We start from the raw sequence: 23,506 nt of genomic DNA on the forward strand, positions 1-23,506 counted from the left end.
CAGTGTAAATCAAACCCAACAAATCAGTTTAATAACACAAACACTTTTAGTCATTCTCATTAATGTGTTTAGTCACACTAGCAAAACAATGTAAAGGACACTGGTACACAGTTTTTAAAAAGCAGACATAAGATTTCCTTAAAAATTAGAAGCCACATTTATAAAATTAATGGGTCAGCTTTGATCTAAAACTTATGTTTTAAACAGCAGTAAAGTACAGGGTTAGGTACATGGACAAATAGTAGCTACTGAATGATTGGTTAAATGGAGATATTACTTGAAATGTTTACAAGTATATTTTAACTAGTATTGCCACTACACTAGTGGTTCTCAATGTGTGATACAATAATACAAATGTTAACAATAAAGGCATCAACTAATACTCATATCTTTATCACATCCAGATCCTATGTTAAGTGCTTTACATTGAATATCTCACTTAATCCTCAGGATAACCACCAAGGTGAGCAGCACTATTTTAATAAAGACATTTAATGTGTTCAATTTTCTCCAAAACATTTTCATATACAGTATCTAATGTGTTTTTAGTTAAAAAAAAAAAAAGGGTGGAAGAGGCACTACTATTTTCCCACTTTTGAGGTAAAAAGAACAAAGTTCAAAGGCTCACTCAACGTCATCTGGCAAGTTCCTCTTCTCAAAAAATAAAAAAGCAGGCTGGACCTGTGGGGCACAGTGCATAAAGCACTGACCTGGAATGCTGAGGTCACTGGCTCAAATCCCTGGGTTTGCCCAGTCAAGGCACATAAGGGAAGCAACTAGTATGATTGATGCCTCCCGCTCCTCTCCCCTATATCACTACTCTCTCTCCTCTCTCTAGAATCAATTAAAAAGAAAAGGTTCACCCAAAGAAACCCGATGAGGTGATGGAGCCGACACTAGAATCCAGTGATTCCAAGGCTGGAGGCTGGTCTCCTGTGGCCTACTCTGATCAGTCTCTCAATGACATGTCCAAAAAATGACAAAGTTCTTGCCTGACCAGGTGGTGGCGCAGTGTGTAGAGCGTTGACCTGGGACACTGAGGACCCACGTTTGAAACCCCAACATCACTGGCTTGAGCACAGAATCACCAACTTGAGCATGGGATCATACACATGACCCCATGGTTGCTGGCTTGAACCCAAAGGTTGCTGGCTTGAGCAAGGGGTCACTGGCTCAGCTGCCCCCCCACTCCTGTCAAGGCACATATATTCTAGAAAGCAATCAATGAACAACTAAGTGCCACAACGAGTTGATGCTTTCTATCTCTCTCCTTTCCTGTCTCTGTTCCTCTCTCCCTCGCTAAAGAAAAAAAAAAAGATTATTGCTTATAATGTGCTTAAATGAGCTCTCATTGGTGCTTAAAAAACAAAACAAAACACCCTCATCCTCATTCTCTTCATGCTGCAGTAGATTATTCACAATGCCAAGAGGGCTCTGTAGTCTCCCCAACTAACAACTTTGGTTTTGCATATGTTGCTTGAAAAAAAAAATCATCTTACTTGATCATCACAAATCCCAAGGCAATCCACAGATTCCAAAGTCTATGTCAAAACTTCATAGATAAGTATTTTCTAGTTTAGATTAACTAATAATAGCAAATCAATCAAAATAATATTATTCTTTCAGGAGAATATTAAAGCCAGCAAAATAAATGTACTGTTAGCAGTTATTTGAAGTTTAAGTCTTATGAAAATTTCAGGGTCATTATTAAAAAACCGAGTCACGTCTGACCAAGAAGGCAGAGCCAGTGCGGAGCACTCTACCTCTTACTGACCAGAGACAGAAACCATCAGCTACCAACAACAAATCTTGCCAAATGAGGATCTTGAAACGAGTCTATACATTAAAACACACTTCATCATAAAAATAGGAAAGTTATATAATCAATATGTTCAAGGCAATTGTTTATTTTCTATGGTATTTACAATTTCTAAAAGTGTGTCCTAAGGTTCACAAACATTGTATTTCATGGCATAAATATAGTGAAATATTCTAGGGGTGATAAAAGGTGACGATGAAGACCTGAGTTGGGGGGGTCTATGAACACACAAAATGGTGTAGAGATGTGTTGGGCACCTGCCCTCTGTGTAATTATGTTAACCAGTCACCCCAATAAAATTAAAAAATAAATAAACTGAAATATTCTGATTCCTACATTTAAAAGCAATTTCAAAGAATGTTTATTAGTTAAATTTTGTAGCATTTTTTAGAAGAGATTAATTTTGGGAGCAGGTCAGAATTTTTATGTGGTATTTATAAAGCTATTTCAATTATAACTTTGTATTTTGAAAATCTAATAAAAAATCAAAATAACTTGTTTTCTTTATTATACCCACTGATTTCAGAATGAGTGAGAAGGGGGTAGTAGTGAAATTTTTATTTTTCAAACATGGGCATGAGTTCTAAAAAGTTTGAGAAACTGTTAGTAGAAAAAAATTATGACTATCATATTGGGAATTCACTTTCTCAAAATAAATACTAAGTTGAAATGCTATAGCATTTCATGTAAATTATTGAGGCATCATTTAAAAAGAACAGATTCAATATACAACTACATTATAAATATTATATATATATTAAAAAAAGAGCAGACTCATATAATAGTAGATAGATATGGTCTAGATATTCTATTTTCCATAGAAATAATTCTAATTACTGTCACTTTCTCCCCTACGGAAAGTACCTAATATTGCCCCGTCTCTAGCAAATGGCTCAGGATAAAGACATGTTATTACACTGAAGACAGCCTCATCTCAACGTCCTTTCCTTCAAAACATCCATCACCTTGAAATCTCTCTTGGAGGACATTAGAACATAGGGACATTTTTCCATGTCCCTATGTTGGTGTGAATACTGGTTCCTAAACGTCCTCAGAGATACCTAATCTCAAAAAGTATTATGTGTAGAATGAAATGAATTTGAATATTTTAATGTAGACACAGACCTTAAAATGGGCATCTATAGATACTCCAAAAATGTTATTTTGAAAACGGTCCTGTTTGGTTCAGTTGATAATTAATGGAAAATCAAGACAAAAATTCTGTAATCAACACTTGTACTTCAACTGCAGTAACTCACCATAACTTCTAACAAAACTGAGAAGCCCTGGCTAACATTTTTCTTGTCTGGTAGGATTAGAGCGCAGGAATAAAAATGGTACTCATGGTGAACACGGAATTAGACCCACTGCATAAGGGAATCTGAAATATAATGTTATTTTTAAAATGATTTTATTTATTGATTTTATAGAAAGAAGGGGGAGAAGGGAGAAGTATCAACTCATAGTTGCTTCACTTTAGTTTTTTATTGATTGCTTCTAGTATGTGCCTTGACTGGCAAGCTCAGGGTTTTTGTACCACTGACCTCAGCATTCCAGGTCAGCACTCTATCCATAGGCCACGCTATCTTATTTTTAAATGAAGGCTTCTGAACAAATTTTAAAATCTTCTATTGGGAGTCTACTTTTTTTCTTCTTTTCCAAGTGGATAGAAAAACAGCCTCCCACATGCGCCCAGACTGGGATCCACCTGGTAATCCCTTGTCTGGGGTCAAAGCTCTGCCCATCTGGGGCCATGCTCCCAACTGAGCTATTTTTTAGCACTTAAAGTTGAGGCTCCATGGAGCCATGTTCAGTGCCTGGGCCAATGCACTTGAACCAACAGCCATGGATGAGGGAGGGGAAGAAGGGAAGAAAGAAGAGAAATAGAGAGGGGGAAGGGAAATAGGGGGAAGAGAGGAAGAGAGAAAGAGAGAAAGAGAGGAAGAGAGAGGCTGAGAAGCAGATGGTCACTTACTTCTCCTGTGTGCCCTGACTGGGAACTGAACCCAGGACATATGCATGCTAGGCCAACACTCTACCACTGAACCAACCAGCCAGGGCCCTGATAGTCTACTTTTTAAAAACAAATATTTATAACTGTTTTTATAAACATACAATATTTCATGATTATTGTAAAAATTTTAGAAAATATACTAAAATTTAAAAGGAATATAAATGTAACCACCCATGAATAGTCCTTTTAATATCCTGACTTATTACCTTTCCATTTTATTTTTCTGGCTGTTCAAATGTACATAGACATACATGGAGAGATATATAGTACTTATCCCCACAGAGTCTCTTGGAACACAATTTTCACTGAATGCATATTATTCAAATCTGTGCATAGGCCCTGATTTATTTAACAATTTTTCAGCTGTTGGTTTTTTAGGTTGTAAAGTCAACATCTTATGATAACTTTTGACAGTACTGTACTTGAATATATCTTATCATTCAAAATTTTCGTGAAACATGGCTAAGGGGCAATGTCTGTCTGGCTCAGGAAAAAAAGCCTACGAAAAATACTTCAACAGTACTTACCTTTAGATGGTAATTTAGGTTCTTTGTTATACTTTTGGAACTAATACAAATAATAATTAATAAACACATGCCAGTAATCAAAAACCAATGTAGTAATTTACTAAAATGAAGGCCAACATTTATATAATTAGACAATATTAAAATTTAACAATTTAAAGTGAAATCAAAAGGTAGGATTTAAGGTTGTAGATATGTACTTGTAACAGCAAAAGAATTTGAAAATTAAATGTCCAATACCAGAACGTGCTGCTTAACCAAACTATGGTACAAAGACTACTATGGAGCTAAATGAAACATAAGACAGATCTATGTGCTTTATGGAAAGACTGCCAAGATAGGATATCAGATGAGAAAACCAAGGTGTGTAACAGTCTGTATCATGATTCTATCAGTTAAAAAAGACAATGGGGGGGGGGAGGAAAGTAAAAACAAGAAGGGTGTATCTAACATTTTTGAAAGGATATCTAAGAAATTATTTATGGTGGTTATTTCCAGCATGGGGAGCCAAGTACTATAAAAAAGGATCACAACATGAACATATGCATGAATACATAAAACATAAAGAGGAGAGTACACTGCTTATAGCAGAAAATCTGGAAACATTTCAAGGTTGTTTCTAAAGATTATATATATATATATATATTTATTTATTTATTTATTTATTTTTTTTGAGAGAGAGAGAGAGATAGACAAGGAAGGAGAGAGACAAGAAGCATCAACTCATACTTGCAGCACCCTAGTTGTTCATTGATTGCTTTCTCATATGTGCCTTGACTGGGGGCTACAGCTGAGCCAGTGACCCCTTGCTCAAGCCAGCGACCTTCGGGTTCAAGCCAGCAACCATGGGGTCATGTCTATGATCCCATGCTCAAGCCTGGTGAGCCCTGCTCAAGACAGATGAGCCCATGCTCAAGCTGGTGACCTAGCAGTTTAGACTTGGGTCCTCAAAGTCCCAGACAATGCTCTAACCACTGCGCCACTGCCTGGTCAGACCTAAAGATTTTTTTAAAAGCAGAATTTAACAAGAAATATGGGGAAATGGAAAAAGTGGAAAGTTCAATCTGAATTGTAGGGATTTTGAAATAACAATAATAAAATATCAGTGAATAAGAATGTCATTATAATTAGTATTTCAAAACCTAGTCATACAAGTTTTAATTACTTGTATTTAATAATAAATACATACAAGTATTTATTAGTAAAAACTTCTTATTTAATCATTCTAGAACTTGTTAAACATGGGTAATTTTATTCCAAGGTCATTCTGCCATATTTACTCTGGTTTACAAGCTCAGTGATCCAGTGGTGAAATATACTGCTGTACATAGTGGTGAAAAGGAAAATATTTTTCTATGTTGGGATTTAACATAGTACTTTCTCCTCTGAAAACAAAAATAAGAAAACCAATTACCGAATCAGGGGCACAGTGGGTGCCCTGATATGTAGATAAATTTGAAAGACTCTCCTAAACTAGATGATCATTACTATTTTAAAGCTCCCTCTAATAAAACTCAATAGAATTATTTTCTTTTTTGCAACATTTATGCACCAGATGCAGATGGAAAACAAAAGGTTGTTCCTAGTGCTTACAGATTAATAACACATCTGAACTATACAATGTATGAGCACTGATTTACTGAGGTGTACCTATGTAAAAACACATTTCAATTTGTTTTATACGAGATGAAGTCATTAACAGAAGCCACTGAATTGGAGTCTTTCTGACATGTACAGCTTTCTAGCAGACTTTTGAACATTATTAACACTGTTCTACTGATTGTATGTATCATAAAAATATCATGGCCCTGGCTGGTTCACTTAGTTGTAGAGCATCTGCCAGTGTGTGGATGTCCCTGGTTTGATTCCCAGTCAGGGCACACAGGAGAAGCAACTATCTGCTCCACCCTTTCCCCTCCCCTTTTCCTTCCCCTCCCACAGCCATGGCTCAATTGGTTCCAGCCCATGGGCCCAGGCACTCAGGATGGCTTGGTGGAGTCTCCACCTCAGGTGCTAAAAATAGCTCCATCAGCTCCAGACAAGGGTTGCCAGGTGGATCACAGTCAGGGCGCATGCAGGAGCATGCAGGAGTCTGTCTCTCTATCACCCAGGCATCTCCAAACTACAGCCCGCATGCAGCACCCTGAGGTCATTTATCCGCACTGTCTGCACTTCCGGAAGGGGCACTTCTTTCATTGGTGGTCAATGTAGTGGAGTACTGTATGTGGCAGCCCTCCAATGGTCTGAGGGACAGTGAACTGGCCCTCTGTGTAAAAAGTCTGGGGACCCCTGCTATCACCCCTCCTCTCACTTAGAAAAAGAAGTAAATAAATAAATAAATAGATAAAAATCTCATGAGTCCTTGGGGACTGTAATTAGTCACTGTGAGAATCAGCTGGTAATACTGGATAAAATAGCGGAGACCAGAGAACTCAAAATCAAAGCAGATATTAGAGAGAAAAGTACTGCTACTTAACTTGCACTTCATATCATCTGACACTTCTTCCATTTCCCTCATCCCAGCCATACTTGGAGGTTGGCTTATAGGAAGGTAGTGAGGTTTATTTATAGATTCCCTTTATTCGCTGAGAAAACCCTTTCCAACCAAGAGTGTGGCTTCAAGAAGGATTTAGTACAGTGGAGAGAAACCAGACGTGATAATCAAAACAGTGACTGATCACAGCCTTCTGGCACAGATATTTGAGTACTTTTAGAGTGTGTCTCACCAAAAACATGGGACATAGGCCAATAACTGACTGCAGCATCAGGAAATGCACTTTCTCACTTCAGTGAAAATGCTCTGGCCAGTGAGGAGCTAATATCCAGTGGCGCTTTACTGCATCCTGAAATGGTGCTACAGACTGGGGCCACTCTGTTGACAGTCAATTATGTTACCACACACGCAGGTGTCACCGCACACAACAATGAATGCTACTTTTAAAGACTAGTTCCACGAGGGAAGGACCACCTGCTTTATTCATCCTGGGCTGTCCGTAAGTAGGGGTTTAGCTATCTTAGCGTTAGCCTTTTGAGACACTGCTTCTCTGCACCCTGGTGGCTGAGGTTACTTTCCTTCACTTACTTTCATTACATTTTTTAAACGTTCCTCTCCCTTACCTTTTCCACCAATGTGGCTCTCAACCTTAACCTCCACCACACCCTGAGCAGTCGCAGAACAGAACGGAAGTTTCCCCCGGCCAGGAAATGTGGAAGAGGAGGATTGAAAAGGTCAGGAGCAACACAAGAAAGGAAAAACTACTGTCAAACTCAAGGAAATTTAAGTCTGTCAAACCCTCTTCTGGGCCATTTCGTTCTGTTTGCCTAACTGGCCTTTCCGGAATTCAGGCGGCGCCGGGGTAAATGAACACCTGCCGTCGCAGCCCTCGCCTCTCGCTGGCGAATTCCAGGCTTCCTTTTTTCGGGAAAACTCAATAGACACCTTCACCATCACTTCTCTGCAGACTTTGCCCCCAATCCCTTCCTAACTTTGGAATCTAAGAATGAAGGGGGAGGGACCAGAGAAGGCCGTGAGGAGGGAAGGGAGCCAAGCGTGCCCTCTGCCGAAGTCGCCGGGAGCGGTCTGCAGCTCCAGCCCGTCCTCCCAGGGCGGGGGACCCCGGGCCCGCGGCGCTCCGGGGAGCCGGGAGGCGGGATGCGAGTGCGTCCCCGAGCCGGCCACGGCCAAAGCAGCGCCCGCGGTCGCCGCTCCTTCGCCGGGTCCGGCCAAGCTGCTTCGGGAAGGGGCCGCACGGGACCTCCGCCTCCCCGAGGCCAGGCCCCTCCTCTAGCCCGCCGCTCCTGGGACGCCGTCGGAGCTCTTACCCGCAGGACGTGGTAGCCTTCCGTGCCGCCGCCTGGAATCTCGACGCTCTGCGAAGAGCCCATGGCGGCGGGCTATCAGTGTGGCCGGATCGGGCTCCGCGCTGTTCCCCGCCCCCCGCCAACCGCCTGCTCTGCTCCTCCGCTTAGCACTTGGGACGTGGCACTCGCTGCCACCGGAGAGCCGGGCCGCACTGCCCGCCGGGAGATGGTCTTCGCCGCAGCCAGGGCCCCTGCGACGCCGCAGACAGCGCCACCTGCCGCCCGTCACGAGAAGCGTCTGAGCGTGCGCGGGGGCGGAGGTCCGAGGGGGAGAATAGGGAGGGGCCTACTCTTGCTCGCGAGAGAACAGATTACAATCCTGCCTCAGCACCTTGCTACGGGACCCTGGGTAGGACAAAATTTATCTCCAGAAGAATGGCTGTTTGGTTGCAGCTCCCCTGGTGGCCAGAGGCAGGTTAAAAAGGCTACTGGGGAAAGAGCAAGGACAGATGCTAGCACGCTATGCGTTCTCGCTATTCTGCGTCTACTTCGGGGTTATAAAGAGGGTTACAATGGCTCTCTGTGGACTAGAAACTACGTTTGATCACCTCAGCCCTTCAAAGGGAAATGTTCCTTTTTATTTTTTTATTCAGTGAGAGGAGGGGAGGCAGAGAGACAGACTCCTGTCTACACCCCAACCGGGATCCACCTGGCAAGCCCACTAGGGGGGCATACTCTGCCCATCTGGGGTGTAGCTCTGTTGCTCAGCAACTAAGCTCTTTTTAGGCCTGAGGCGGAAGACAAGGCTGCAAGAGGGAAGAGAGAGAGAGAGAGAGAAAGAGAGAGAGATAAATGAGAGGGAGAGAGGTGGAGATGCAGATGGCCACTTCTCCTGTGTGCCCTTACCTGGAATCAAACCTGGGACATCTACACATTGGGCTGACGCTCCACCACTGAGCCAACTGGCCAGGGCCAGAAAGGCTCCTTTAAAAAATTAAAAAAAATTTTTTTTTTTTTAGAGAGAGTGAGACAGGGACAGACAGGAAGGGGAGAGAGAGATAAGAAGCATCAACTTGTAGTTGTGGCACTTTTGTTGTTCATTGATTGCTTCTCATATGTGACTTGACCAGGGGATTCCAGCTGAGTCAGTGACCCCTTGCACAACCTTGTGACTTTGGGCTCAAGCCAGCCACTTTGGGCTTCAAGCCAGTGCCAGCAACCACGGGGTCATGCTCCCATGCTCAAGCTGGTGATCCTGTGCTCAAGCTGGTGACCTCTGGGTTTCGAACATAAGCCCTTAGCTTCCCAGGCCAACACTCTATTCATGTGCCACCACCTGGCCAGGAGAGGGAAATGTTCCATTTAAATGACTGCCCCAAAGAGTCATGAAACGATTACCCCAAAGAGTCATGAAGGACCTACAAAGTTTTTTGGGTTTTTTTTGCTTTCCTTAATTGTGAGAACAAGATTACCACAATTGGATGTCCTTGGCATTCCACTGCCTGCTGATGGATTCCCATCCCATTTCCTTTAGGTAGCCAAGTTGTATCGACACCTCCCACTCCATTGCTCCTTGCTTTTTACCCTTCCATCTAAAACTTGCAGTTATGGCCATTGCCCAGGGGTCAATTTGACCATCAGTAATGGTGAAATCAGATATCAGAATATATGTATTTTGATGTGAAGCAATGTGGAGTACAAATTCTAGCCCAAAATATTTAACTTGCTTCTATCACATCTTCAATTAGATCTTCTAGTTTATAGGAACAGAGAGGATAGAGCAACAAGTAAAAGAACATTGCAAGTAAGCCACTGAGCAAATACAGGAGGTGGACTGTTCTTCAGAATAATTGGTCAGTTCTTTTCATCAAGTTAGAATAATAAAAAAGGGACTATACTGGATTAAAAGATATATGAAGGACATAATCAAGCGATGCAATGTAAGATCTTGAATCAGGGGCTAATTTGGAGAAATTAGCTGTAAAGGACATTTTTGGCTTAATTGTGAAAATTTGAATATGCACTGAGTATTAGGGAAAAAAAACATTTATTGACATGGAAAAGTAGAAATTATTGACTAAAAAATAGGTTACAAGGCAATGTCTCTAAACAATAGGAAAGCATTTTTATAAACAAAATACATATTAATACATATTTATGTATATGAAAATGTGGGAGGAGGATATGAACCAAGGGTTACAGTGTTGATGTCTGGGTGGTGACAAAGATGTTTAATCTTTTGTTTTGGCTGGTTCTATATTCTGTAATGCCCATGGACTGCTTCTGTAACAATAAAAGAATATTTAAAATTTAAAAATCAGCCCTGGCCAGTGGCTCAATGGATAGAGTGTTGGCCCAGTGTATGGACGTTCCAGTTGGAGTCCTGGTTAGGGCACAGGGGAGAAGCAACCACTTGCTTCTCCCCTGTCCCTCTCCCCCTTCTCTCCATGTGCCCCTTCTGTAGCCAGTGGCTCCAATGGTTCCAGAGTAGCCCAGGCACTAAGGACAGTTCCCTCTGAGCATGACAGCCTCAGGTACTAAAAATAGCTGGGTACGCAGAGCATCGCCCTAGATGGGGTTGCCAGCTGGATCCCAGTTGGGGTTGAGGCACATGTGAGAGTCTGACTCACTATCTCCCCTAAAAAAAAATTTAAACATCAAAAATTATTTACTTTCTTTGCTGTTAATAAACCAATACCAGGTTTTTAGAAGGCCTAATAAGTACATGAATATACAAATGAAATCTCCAGTCATTAGTTTCCTTAAGAAGAGGAACTACTGTGGAATCAGCTCTGTGTTCCTAACACTTAGAGTGCCTGGCAGCCAATTGAACAAATTAATTAATTTAATGCAAAGCAATAAATAGAACTAGAATGTGATGATCATGTTTTGTTCTGCTTGGCAATTATAATCCTCTTTATGGTTTTGTAATAGATTGTTGCCATGTTCAGTGGTCAAAATTTTTGTTTCCCAGGCATCTGACATTAGCCATGGTTTGCAGAACTGAGGCTGTGGGCCTTTGGTAGTCTATGAGCAAATTCAGTTCTTCCTTAGAACTGTATCCTGTTTCCACTACATGTGTAACTACCTGCCGTTCCCCATATAGACCATTTACTGTCTTACCTTCTTGCCTTTACTTATGCTAATCCATACATCTGGAATGCTCTTTCCTAAATTTTTCTACTTAAAAAAATTCTAACTATCCCTTAATGCCCATCTCAAATGTTACTTATTTATCCCTAAATTCAGAATGATTCTCTCTTCACTCTGTGTTCCTGGAATAGTTAGTTCCTCCATTTCTGGTATCATCATCATCATCATCATCACCATCATCATCATCATCACAGGCCTGTCTTCTGCCATTTATGGCCATCACTCAGGGTAAAGATCATGTTTTTTCTTTAGCTCCCTGGTTTCTGGTTGAGTGTTGGGAACATGGTAGAAATGTTTGTTTATTTGAATTCAGTGTGTGTAATGAATAGCTTCAAAGCTTTTCTTTTTCAGGATCATTAAGTTACCTATGCTGCTCTTAGTCGTGCCTCATCAAAATCTGTGTTATTGACGGTTGGTAGAGGTTGAGGTACAAGTCTCACCTTATTTGGAACTGAAAAACTGTGATAATCATTGCTGCAATCTTCCTGGGGCCAGCTATTTTCCTCTTTTAGTCAGGGAAAGTGCTCAAAGGGCAGAAAGTAAAGTCCCAAGGACATTGCCAAAGCTAATATAAATAAATATAATAAATATAACATGATGGAGATTTCTGTCTAAGTTAGTCTCAATTCAAGTATGAATGTGCTGTAGGCAAGTTGGTATTTTGAAACACCACAGGTAGCAGAAAAACAAAGTCCAGCAAAAACAAATATCTACAGACTAAGAAATCAAACCCAAAGAAATTATTTTTCTTAAAGAATTATCTGAGTCACAATTTCATGTGTCTATTCTGAATTTCATTAACACTGAGTTCCCATAAGTGAGCACAAATTCTAGTGTTATTTATATCGTATTGGCCATTGCAGCCTAATATTTCTGCCTCCTGACTGCCTTAGGAAAGTTTGACTTATGCTGCATTTGGATGACAGCCACTCTGCACAGTCAGCTAGCAAGGCTCCCTCATCTATGGGCCCTTCCTGACCTAGCTTGTTTTGCTAAGGGAGAAAAATATCAGGAAGGTGTCACACAGCAAGTCCAGACCTAGAAAACCGATCTGGTGTTGTTGTGGGATCCCAAAGAAACCACCAAGAGGACCAGATGGAATGGACACAGCCTTTATTACGTACGTGCAGGGGCAACACCGATGGTGGCAGGTCATTGAAAGCTCCATACACTGTTGAGGTGGGCCATGATTTTTATAGCTAAGCCCTAGGAAATTGCTCAAGTAAAACTGTGTCTACAAGCAAGCAAGCAAGCAAGTAGGTAAGCAGGTGAGCAGGCAAGCAGTGGGTAGGGAAGAAGCGTACGTGCTGGTCTGTGCTGTTTCTTCTTGATAATATTTGGTGACGCAGTTCATTTGTCCTTAGTAAAACCTTAGCTGCAGTTTTACTACCCTCTCTCTCATAGTTTGTGGCCAGAATCCATGACTACTGTATCAGGGACTGAGGGGTGGGGGGCGGCCATGTCCAGCATCGGCCCTACAGAGGGGTCATGTTATAAGCCATGATACCCAAGCCATAGCTGACTGGAGTAGAGGGTAACCCATTCTCTACCAACAAACAACACTTACACTAACCAGTAACCTATGATGTGGCCTGTTGAAAAGACCTCTGCTCCTACTCCCCAAAAAACAAATGAGATGGTGGTGACTAGCTAGGCCAATCCAATGTTCTCTTTGGGTACTTAAAACTGGGAAATACAAGAAGAGATTCAGTCAGTGTATATTTAATTGTATATTAGAATGTAGTACCATGAGGTCTTTGCCTATGTGTCTACTACTGAATACTTAGTACTAACAATGGGTTGGCATAGAATAGTTGCTCAGTAAATAGTTGTTGAATAAATAAATGAATGAATGGTAATATTAACAGTCATAGTTAAAAGTACTAAAGCAGTGGTTCTCAAGCTTGTATATATATCAGAATCGTTAGACTACTTTGTGAAAATACAGGAGTCCAAGGGCTAGTTTACTTCAGTGAGCCTGGGTCCCAGTAGTCTATTAATTTTCAGGTGGTTCAGATACACACACAAAATTTGGCTCCACAAATCCTAATTGTATGTGGGCAATCAGGTAACCAATGAGAATCTGTAGAGCTGAGAGGGGTCCTCAGAGACCAAATCTGTGCTGATGTTATTGTGCTTCTTTGACATTTTCATCACCTTTATTGTCAAACTTTATTTATTTATTTATTTATTTATTTATTTATTTATTTATTGAGAGATGATAAGCATCAGCTTGCAGGTGCAGCACCTTATTTATTGATTGCTTCTTATATGTGCTCTGACCAGGGGCTGAGTGGCCTCTTGCTCAAGCCAGCGACTTTGGTCTCAAGCCAGTGACGATGGGATCATGTTGATGACCCCACACTCAAGCTGGTGAGCCTGTGCTCAAGCCAGACGAGCGCGTACTCAAGCTGGTGACCCCAGGGCCACGAACCTGGGATCTCAGTGTCTCAGGCCAATGCTCTATCCACTGTGCCACTACTGGTCAGGCTTTTTTTTTTTTTTAAAGAAAACACAGATTTTTATTTGGGATTAATTTTAGATTTACAGAAAAGTTGCACATGGTACAAAGAGTTCCCATATGCCCTTCACCCAGTTCAACTTTAACACCTCACATAATCATGGATATTTGTTTAAGCCAAAAGACCAATATCTGTACATGAGTGTTAACCAAACTTTAAACTTTATTCAAATTTCACAAGTTTTCCCAATAAAGTCCTTTTTCTGTTTTAGGATCCTACATTGCAGTTAGTTGTCCTATCTCCTTAGTCTTCTTTGGTTTGTGACAGTGTCCCAGACTTCCCTATTTTTCATGACCTTTATGGTTTCGATATACCTACATTTGGGTGTGCCTAATGTTTTTCTCACAATTAGACTGGCCTTATGTGTTTTGGGGAAGAAAGACCAGAGGTGAAGTGCCCTTTTCATTATATTCATTATATATAAAGAATACATGCTAGTAACATGACTCATTACTTATGATGTTAACCTGATCACTTTAAAGTACTTTCTGCCTTACTACAATAGTAAAGTTATTATTTTACCCTTTCTCCTAGGAGCAAGTCATTAAGTCTAGCTCACCCTCAAGCTCCACCTCCTGGAGGGAAATACCTATAGAAATAATTTGAGCCTGACTGTGGTGGCCCAGTGGATAGAGAGTCAACCTGGAATGCTGAGGTTACTGGTTTGAAACCCCAGACTTGCACAGTCATGGCACATATGAGAAGGAACTACAAGTTGATACTTATTGCTCCTCCCTGCTGCCTTTCTGTCTCTCTCTCCTCTCTCTAAAAATCAATAAATAAAATCTTTAAAAAAAATTTAAAAAAGAAATTTTTTTTGCCTCTTCTCTCCTATTTATTTATTCAATTAAAATATTTTATTTTATTTTAGAGAGAGACAGAGACAGACAGACAGGAAGGGAGAGATATGAGAAGCATCAATTTTGTTGTGGCACTTAATTGTTATTGATTGCTCTTCATATGTGCCTTGACTGGGGTCTGTAGTTGAGTCAGTGACCCCTTGCTCAAGCCAGCAACCTTGAGCTTTAAGCTAGGGACCTTTGGGCTCAAGCCAGCAACCGGGGGTAATGTCTGTGATCCAACACTCAAGCTGGCAACCCAGCGCTCAAGTTGGTGAGCCCGTGCTCAAGCCATATTAGCCCGCTCTTGAGCTGGCAACCTCAGGGTTTTGAACTTAGGTCTTCAGCGTCCCAGGTTGAAACTAGCCACTGCACCACCACCTGGTGAGGCTCAATCATTTTACTTATGTCAGCATGGACTCATGAGTATTTCTACTTTGACTGTAATCCAGTACTATGTTATTCAATGCTTGGGGAATGCAAAATGGTATATTTTTTTGTTCACATTGTTCAAGCTTTGCTCATTGGAACCAGTTTCAGGGTGACTTCTGTGTTCCTTTGTCAGGCTACCATCTTTATGTGTGTGTGTATGCTAAAAATACACACATAACATAAAATTTTCATTTTAACCATGTTTAAGTGCACAGCTCAGTGGTATTTAGTACACTCTCATTGTTGTGCAATCTTTCTTTTGTTATTTGAGCCTTTCTGTACTTTTGGCATCAAAATGCTCCCGGTTCATCTTACATTTTTCCTGTACCAGCCCTAGTATTAGCCATTCTCCCAAGAGCCTTGATTCCTTTAAGTGGAGAATGGTATTTAGAAACTAAGATTTGGGTTCTAGGTGTGCTCATTATTACTGAAGTGCCCTGCTTTTAGACCTCAGCAGACAGCTATAGAACATGTGAATATATACTGATCTGTGTATACACACATACCTATAATTATTTCTGTATCTCCCTATCTGTCTATACATTAAACTAAATGTGAGTTCATACTGTCTCCTGCTCTAATTGAGCACTACAGTATTTATTCTAGAATTTTCCCTTTGTTTAGTTGTAACTTTTCTCTGACAGTGAAAAATCTAGTTCCTGTTATCTACCATTTATTATTTTTTCAACCTTAGTACTGTATACATATAAAGTAGCTTAAGAAACTGTTAACATATATGCCTGTCAGAAGCAAATTCATAAACTAAAGTAACATTTATATACAGTTATTGTATCTTTAGCTGTACGGTTTCCAATCAAAACCATTTTTTGAAGCTACTTAAGTTGGTTCCTTTTTTCCAACGTACATTCTTCAGTGAAGTGAAGGTATATGGTAATCTTCACTCGTTCAATACAGTTAGATTAGTCCCGTTGTATTCCATCCTGGGATCCTGGTTGATTTTCTTTTAATTTTCATGTTAAAATTCACTTTTTGTGATGTACAGTTCTATGGGTTATTACAAAAGCATATATCCACTACCCTACTATACAAATCATTTCCAATCACCCTAAAATTTTCTTTGTTTGTCACCTTTGTGATAAACCACTGCCCCTCTCTTTAACCCCTGGGAACCATAAATCTGTTTCCCATCATTATAGTTTTGCTTTTCCTAGAATGTCATATAAATGGGATTACACATGTAGACTTTTGGGTTGAATTTCTTTTACTCAGCAAAATGAATTTAAGATTCATGTTTGTTGTATAATCCAATAGCTCATTCCTTTTAATTACTTAACAGTGTTCCATTGTATGAATGTACCATGGTTTATTTTTTCATTTACCTGTTAAATAACATCTTGGTTGTTTCCAGTTTGGGTAAGTATCAATAAAGCTGATATAAACATTCATATATAGAGTTTTTTTGTTTTTGTTTTTGTTCTTTTAGGGAGAGAGAGAGAGAAACAGGAAGGGGGCAGGATGAGAAGCATCAACTTGTAGTTGCATCACTTTAATTGTTCATTGATTGCTTTTCATACGTGCCTTGACCAGAGGGCTCCAGCTAAGCCAGTGACCCCTTGCTCAAGCCAGCAACCTTGGGCTTCAAGCCAGTGGACCATGGGATCATGTCTATGATCCCACACTCAAGCTCGATGAGCCCTTGCTCAAGTTGGTGATCTCGGGTTTTTGAACCTGGTACCTCAGCATCCCAGGTCAACACTCTATCTACTGTGCCACCACCAGGCAGACCATCAATAGGATTTTTATGAAGCTAAATTATTAATTCACTTGGGTAAATACCTAGGTGTGAATTTGCAGGGTGGTAGGTTAAGTTTATGTTTAACTTTATGGGAAACTGCCAAGTTGTCTTCCAAAGTGGTTGTACTATTTTCCATTCCCACCAGCAATGAACGTACATTCCTATTGCTCTGCATTTTCACCAGCATTTGGTATTGTCAGTTAATTTTAACCATTCTGTTAGATAGTGGTACCTGATAGTGGTTTAAATTTAATTTCCCTAATGACAAATGCTATTAAACATATTTTCATATACTTATTTGTCATTTATATACCTTCCTTGGAGAATTGCCCATTCAGATATTTTGCTTATTTTTAAATTGGGTTATTTATTTTCACATTTTCGACTCTTAAGGGTTCTTTATATGTTCTGGATATAAAGAATCTTTACCAAATATGTGACTTACACCCAGGTTTTGGCTTCTCCTTTTGCTCTCTTATCAGTATCAATCACATGCGCTCTCTCTCCAGGGAGCATGCCTGCGCCATTCCCTTCCCTTCCCCCACCCCCCTTCCTTTTCCTCCTCTGCTCTTCCCCTCCCCCCACAGGTGTGTATTTTCTAAACTTAAAGGGTCCTCTTGAGACTTGTTACCAGGGGAGCAGTGGGCAGTGGTCGCTTATCCTGGGCTAACCCCTGAACCCGTCTCTGAGGCCCTCTGTTTTCCCAGCTTTCTAATGTCGGCCCATTTTCTTCCCACAAAATTCTTCTCCTCTAAGCCCTTCCTTGTTTTACTTTCCCCAGCTTTAATAAACGTTCAGACTGAAAAACCAATTAGTATCCGTCACAGAGCAAACATTTTTAATTTCTATAGAGTCCAATTTATCATTTAAAAAAAATGTATTGTGCTTTTGATATTGTATCTAAAAACTTATCACCAAACCCAAGGTCATGAAGGTTTTTCTCCTTTTTTCCTCTAAAAGTTTTTTTTTTTTTTTTTTTTCCATTTTTCTGAAGCTGGAAACAGGGAGAGACAGTCAAACAGACTCCCGCATGCGCCCGACCGGGATCCACCCGGCACGCCCACCAGGGGCGACGCTCTGCCCACCAGGGGGCGATGCTCTGCCCATCCTGGGCGTCGCCATGTTGCGACCAGAGCCACTCTAGCGCCTGGGGCAGAGGCCACAGAGCCATCTTTGCTCCAATGGAGCCTTGGCTGCGGGAGGGGACGAGAGAGACAGAGAGGAAAGCGCGGCGGAGGGGTGGAGAAGCAAATGGGCGCTTCTCCTGTGTGCCCTGGCCGGGAATCGAACCCGGGTCCTCCGCACGCTAGGCCGACGCTCTACCGCTGAGCCAACCGGCCAGGGCCCTCTAAAAGTTTTATAGTTTTATGTTTTACATTAAGGTCTATGATCCATTTTGAGTTGTTTTATAAGGTGGTAGGTGCGTGGTGAGGCTTTCTTTTGCATATGGACATTGAATTGTTCAGCCCCATGTGTTAAAAAGACTATCCTCCATTGACTTGTCATTCTAGAGCTTAGTGTGATCTTCCAGGCAAACAAACTCAATATAGTAGTTCCCCCTTATCCATGGGGGATAGAGTCCAAGACCCCAGTGGATGCCTGAAGCAATGAACAGCATCAAACCCTATATATAGGCCCTGGCCGGTTGGCTCAGTGGTAGAGCGTCGGCCTAGCGTGCGGAGGACCCGGGTTCGATTCCCGGCCAGGGCACACAGGAGAAGCGCCCATTTGCTTCTCCACCCCTCCGCCGCGCTTTCCTCTCTGTCTCTCTCTTCCCCTCCCGCAGCCGAGGCTACCTTGGAGCAAGGATGGCCCGGGCGCTGGGGATGGCTCTATGGCCTCTGCCCCAGGCGCTAGAGTGGCTCTGGTCGCAGCATGGCGACGCCCAGGATGGGCGGGGCGTCGCCCCCTGGTGGGCAGAGCGTTGCCCCTGGTGGGCGTGCCGGGTGGATCCTGGTCGGGCGCATGCGGGAGTCTGTCTGGCTATCTCTCCCTGTTTCCAGCTTCAGAAAAATGAAAAAAAAAAAAAAAAAAAAAAAAAAGAAAAAACCCTATATATACTATGTGTTTCCTATATGTACATACCTAAGATAAACTTTCATTTATAAATTAGGTACAGTAAGAGATTAAAAGCCACAATAATAAGATAGAACAATTATAATAATATAATAAAAGTTATGTGAATGTGGTCTTTCTCTCAAAATATTTCACTGTACTGACTCACCTTTTCATTTAAAGAAAGCTCTTTATGGCTTCTCTTTGACATATCTGAATTGCCAGCATGACTGCTCTTGTGGTTTGGGAACCCTTGTTAAGTAAAGTAAGGGAACCTTGAATATAAGCACTGCAATACAGCAATAGTCAATCTGGTAAGCAAGACTGCTACTAAGTGACTCATGGGCAGGTAGCATATATACAGCGTTGCGACACTGGATAAAGGAAAGAAAGACCCACATCCTGAGTTTTCACCACACTACTCAGAATGGTGCACAATTCAAAACTTATGAATTGTTTATTTCTGAAATTTTCCATTTAGTATTTTTAGAACGCAGTTAACTGCGGGTAACTAAAACCATGGCCAATGAAACCATGGATGAGGGGGTGGGGAACTAGCATAATGAGACCCAATATGTACTATTGCTCATGCATTTCTTGGACATTCCCATCACCTTTATTATCACATTTATTTTTAACTAACCTCTGTTACTCAAGGTGGCCTATCGGTTTTTTGCAGATAAAAGGACCTGATCAAACAGCTTTCCCAGATCTACTTTAGCAGCTGAGTTCTTCTCACAACTTCGTGGGTGTCAAATTTTAGGGAATGAATGTTTAGATTAATTATTACCGGTTGACCCTTTGAAGATGAAGAGTGCTGGCAAGCCCAGTAATTAGTGTAGTAAAAACAACATTGCCCTCTTAATACCTGCTTTACTTGAATGTTTTTTCCCCTTTGTTATTGAGAGATGAAAACGCAGGAGCTGCACCAAATGACTTCCTCAGAGCGTGGAAGAGGTTGGCGGAGTTTCCTTATGGTCCCGGGTGATAGTGAACACTCAGTGTTGCCATCCTGGGCTGTTTATTTCTCCTTGCCCCTGCTCTGTGTCATGGGACAATGTGAATCCTGTCATTAAAGCACAGGGCACAGGCTTCTCTGTATTTCTCAGAGTTTGGGATCACAGGCAGGGTGAGAAGCAGCCCCAAGATTCAGCTGGGCATGGCCCCAGTGTGGGCTCTGTGTGATGGCCCCACTCCCAAGGTGGCCTTTTGCCTGGGCATCCTTTAAAATCTTCAGGGAGACAGCCATGGCTTGTGCCCTCTGTGCACCACACAGAAGTTGCCAAGGTTTGCCACCTGTGCCCTCCTACGCCGCACCTGGGGCCAGCACAAAAGCCCAGCACCAAAATTCTGCCAAGTTCTTTGCCACTTTATTTTTTATTTTTTAAATGTTTTTTAAAATTATTAATTATTGATTTTAGAGAGAGAGGAAGGGAGAGAGAGAGAGAGACAAGAACATCAACCTGTTCCTGCTTGTGCCCTGACTGGGGACCAAACTGACAACCTCTGCACCTCAGGACAATGCTCCAACCAACTGAGCCACCCGGCCAGGGCTCTTTGCCACTTTATAACAAGGATTGCCTTTCCTCCCCTTTCTAATAACATGTTCCTCCTTTCTGTCTGAGGCCTCATCAGAATGGCCTTTACCGTCCACACTTTTTAGCAGCATTCTGATCAAGACCACTTAGGTATTTTTTAAGCTGAGCCTTTATATTATACCTCTACTCTGAGCCTTCAGGAGAATCTCCTTTAATGAGCTGTTCACAGCAACATGGGCTTTTTTCTAGCATGTACACCAAAACTCTTCTGACCTCTTCCCATTACCCAGTCCAAAGCTGCTTCCACATTTTTAAGGCATTTGTTACAGCAGCACCTCACTTCTAAGTATCAATTTTCAGTCTTAGTCCATTTGGGGTGCTCAAACAAAATACCATAGACTGGGTAGCTTATAAACAATGGAATTTTTTTTTTTTCAGAGACAGAGAGAAAGTCAGAGAGAGGGATAGATAGGGACAGACAGACAGGAACAGAGAGAGATGAGAAGCATCAATCATCAGTTTTTCGTTGTGCCACTTTAGTTGTTCATTGATTGCTTTCTCATAGTGCCTTGACCAAGGGCCTTCAGCAGACCGAGTAACCCCTTGCTCAAGTCAGCGACCTTGGGTCCAAGCTGGTGAGTTTTTGCTCAAACCAGATGAGCCCGCGCTCAAGCTGGTGCCCTTGGGGTCTCTAACCTGGGTTCTCCGCATCCCAGTCCAACACTCTATCCCAGGGGTCCCCAAACTTTTTACACAGGGGGCCAGTTCACTGTCCCTCAGACCATTGGAGGGCCGGACTATAAAAAAAACTATGAACAAATCCCTATGCACACTGCACATATCTTATTTTAAAGTAAAAAATCAAAATGGGAACAAATACAATATTTAAAATCAAAAACAAGAAAATTTAAATCAACAAACTGACCACTATTTCAATGGGAACTATGCTCCTCTCACTGACCACCAATGAAAGAGGTGCCCCTTCCAGAAGTGCGGCGGGGGCCGGATAAATGGCCTCAGGGGGCTGCATGTGGCCAGCGGGCCGTAGTTTGGGGACCCCTGCTCTATCCACTGCACCACTGCCTGGTCAGGCTAACAGTGGAATTTTTTATTGATTGATTTTAGAGAGACAGAGAGAAGAAGGGATTAAGAGAGAGAAAACGAGAGAGAGAGAGAAACATTCATTTGTTGTTCTACTTAGTTGTGCATTCATTCGTCACTTCCCATATGTACCCTGACTTGGGATCACACCTGCAATCTTGGTGTTTCTGGACAACACTCTAACTGACTGAGAGAACTGACCAGGGCCAAACAATGGCAATTTATTCCTCACAGTTGTTGAGGCTGGAAGCCTAAGAGCAGAGTGCCAGCCTGGTTGCCTCCTCTGCTTAGGGCCCTCTTCCTGGTTTATGGTTGGCACCTTATCAATGTGTTCTCACAAGATACAGGGATAAGTCTCTCTGGAGCCTCTTTTATAAGGCACTATTCCCACTTATGAGGGCTCCATCCTCATGATTTAAGCACCTCCTAAAGATCCTCTATCTCCTAATACAATTGTTTTGGGGTTAGGATTTCAGTACATGAATTTGGAGGGCACAAGTTCAGACTATAATAACACTATTAACAAATCACATTCACTTGGAAAACATACACCTGGGGCATATCTAGGATTATGCAAAATTCTCAGTTTGATAACAATGACTCAATTCCTTAAGAAAGTTTATTGAGCCCTGGCTGGTGGCTCAGCGGTAGAGCGTTGGCCTGGCGTGCGGGGGACCCGGGTTCGATTCCCGGCCAGGGCACATAGGAGAAGCGCCCATTTGCTTCTCCATCCCCCCCTCCTTCCTCTCTGTCTCTCTCTTCCCCTCCCGCAGCCAAGGCTCCATTGGAGCAAAGATGGCCCGGGCGCTGGGGATGGCTCCTTGGCCTCTGCCCCAGGTGCTAGAGTGGCTCTGGTCGCGGCAGAGCAACGCCCCGGAGGGGCAGAGCATCGCCCCCTGGTGGGCAGAGCCTCGCCCCTGGTGGGCGTGCCGGGTGGATCCCGGTCAGGCGCATGCGGGAGTCTGTCTGACTGTCTCTTCCCGTTTCCAGCTTCAGAAAAATACAAAAAAAAAAAAAAAAAAAAAGAAAGTATATTGAGGATGTAAAGTACGGCATAGTTATGATATTGTAACAACTATATATGGTGCTGGGTGGGTACTGACTTTCAGGGGGATCACTTTGTAAATTATATAAATGTACAGTTACTATGCTGTACATTTGGAACTAATATAAAATAATATTGAATGTCAACTGTAATTTAAAACATGAAAGTATATTGAAATGTAAGTAGGTGAGAACGATGTTACAGGAACACTTTGAACTTGCTTAAGTGCCTATAGAATGTCATTTGCAAATGTTGATACTTTAGGAGTAGTAACATATTACTAATGTTACCAGGGGTCACAAAGTCATTTGTCCACAAAGGGGGTGGATTGGGCCGAATATGAGAGAAGAAGAAATGGTGAGGACCATGGGGAGCTTGATATTTCAAGCCCCTTGTAAATGGATTAGCCACTGCTCAGCTCCACCTAATTAAGGACATCTAGGAATTTGGGTCAAGTGTTGCCAAATTTGAGTTTTCAAAAAAGCTAGAAACTTAGAGTTCTTTTGTGAAATCAACTGATTTTTAAATGTTAGTTTTCAATTGACATCTTTAAAAAAAAAAGAGGAGAGGGAAAATGGAGACAGAGTAGGCGGGCGTTACAACTCTGACCTCCCAGAACCAAAGTGGATGACAACTTAACTTAGGAGCAATCATCTTGAAAAATCAACTTTTGGACTAAACGAAGAGGAATCTATAACCAAGCATTACCAAAGAAACCACACTGAGCTGGTAGGAAAGGCAGAGACACGGAAAGGGCTGCCCCACTCCCAGCAGTGACAGGCAGCCCAGAGGGTCTCCCACAGTGGGGTGGGTTGCCCAGAGAGTTGTGGGTCCTCAGCCTCAAGACTGGAACTCCAGCCTGGAGCCCCAGAGACTAGAGGAGGCGTACAGACAGTATTTAGCAGAA

The 23,506-nt window shown here is 42.0% G+C and overlaps 1 protein-coding gene across 1 annotated transcript in view; it reads right to left on the bottom strand.

Moving 5' to 3' along the window:
• Positions 1–8,389, bottom strand: part of GORASP2 (golgi reassembly stacking protein 2) — a 33,217-nt gene extending 24,828 nt beyond the window's left edge. Inside the window, exon 1 of the mRNA XM_066280215.1 lies at positions 8,180–8,389. Within this exon, the coding sequence (XP_066136312.1) occupies positions 8,180–8,242 (63 nt within the window). The 5' untranslated portion in view covers positions 8,243–8,389. The remainder of the gene's footprint in view (positions 1–8,179) is intronic.
• Positions 8,390–23,506: the final 15,117 nt, after the last annotated feature.

This window comes from Saccopteryx bilineata, chromosome 5 (genome assembly GCF_036850765.1).
Source record: "Saccopteryx bilineata isolate mSacBil1 chromosome 5, mSacBil1_pri_phased_curated, whole genome shotgun sequence".
In the NCBI taxonomy this organism is placed as follows: domain Eukaryota; kingdom Metazoa; phylum Chordata; class Mammalia; order Chiroptera; family Emballonuridae; genus Saccopteryx; species Saccopteryx bilineata.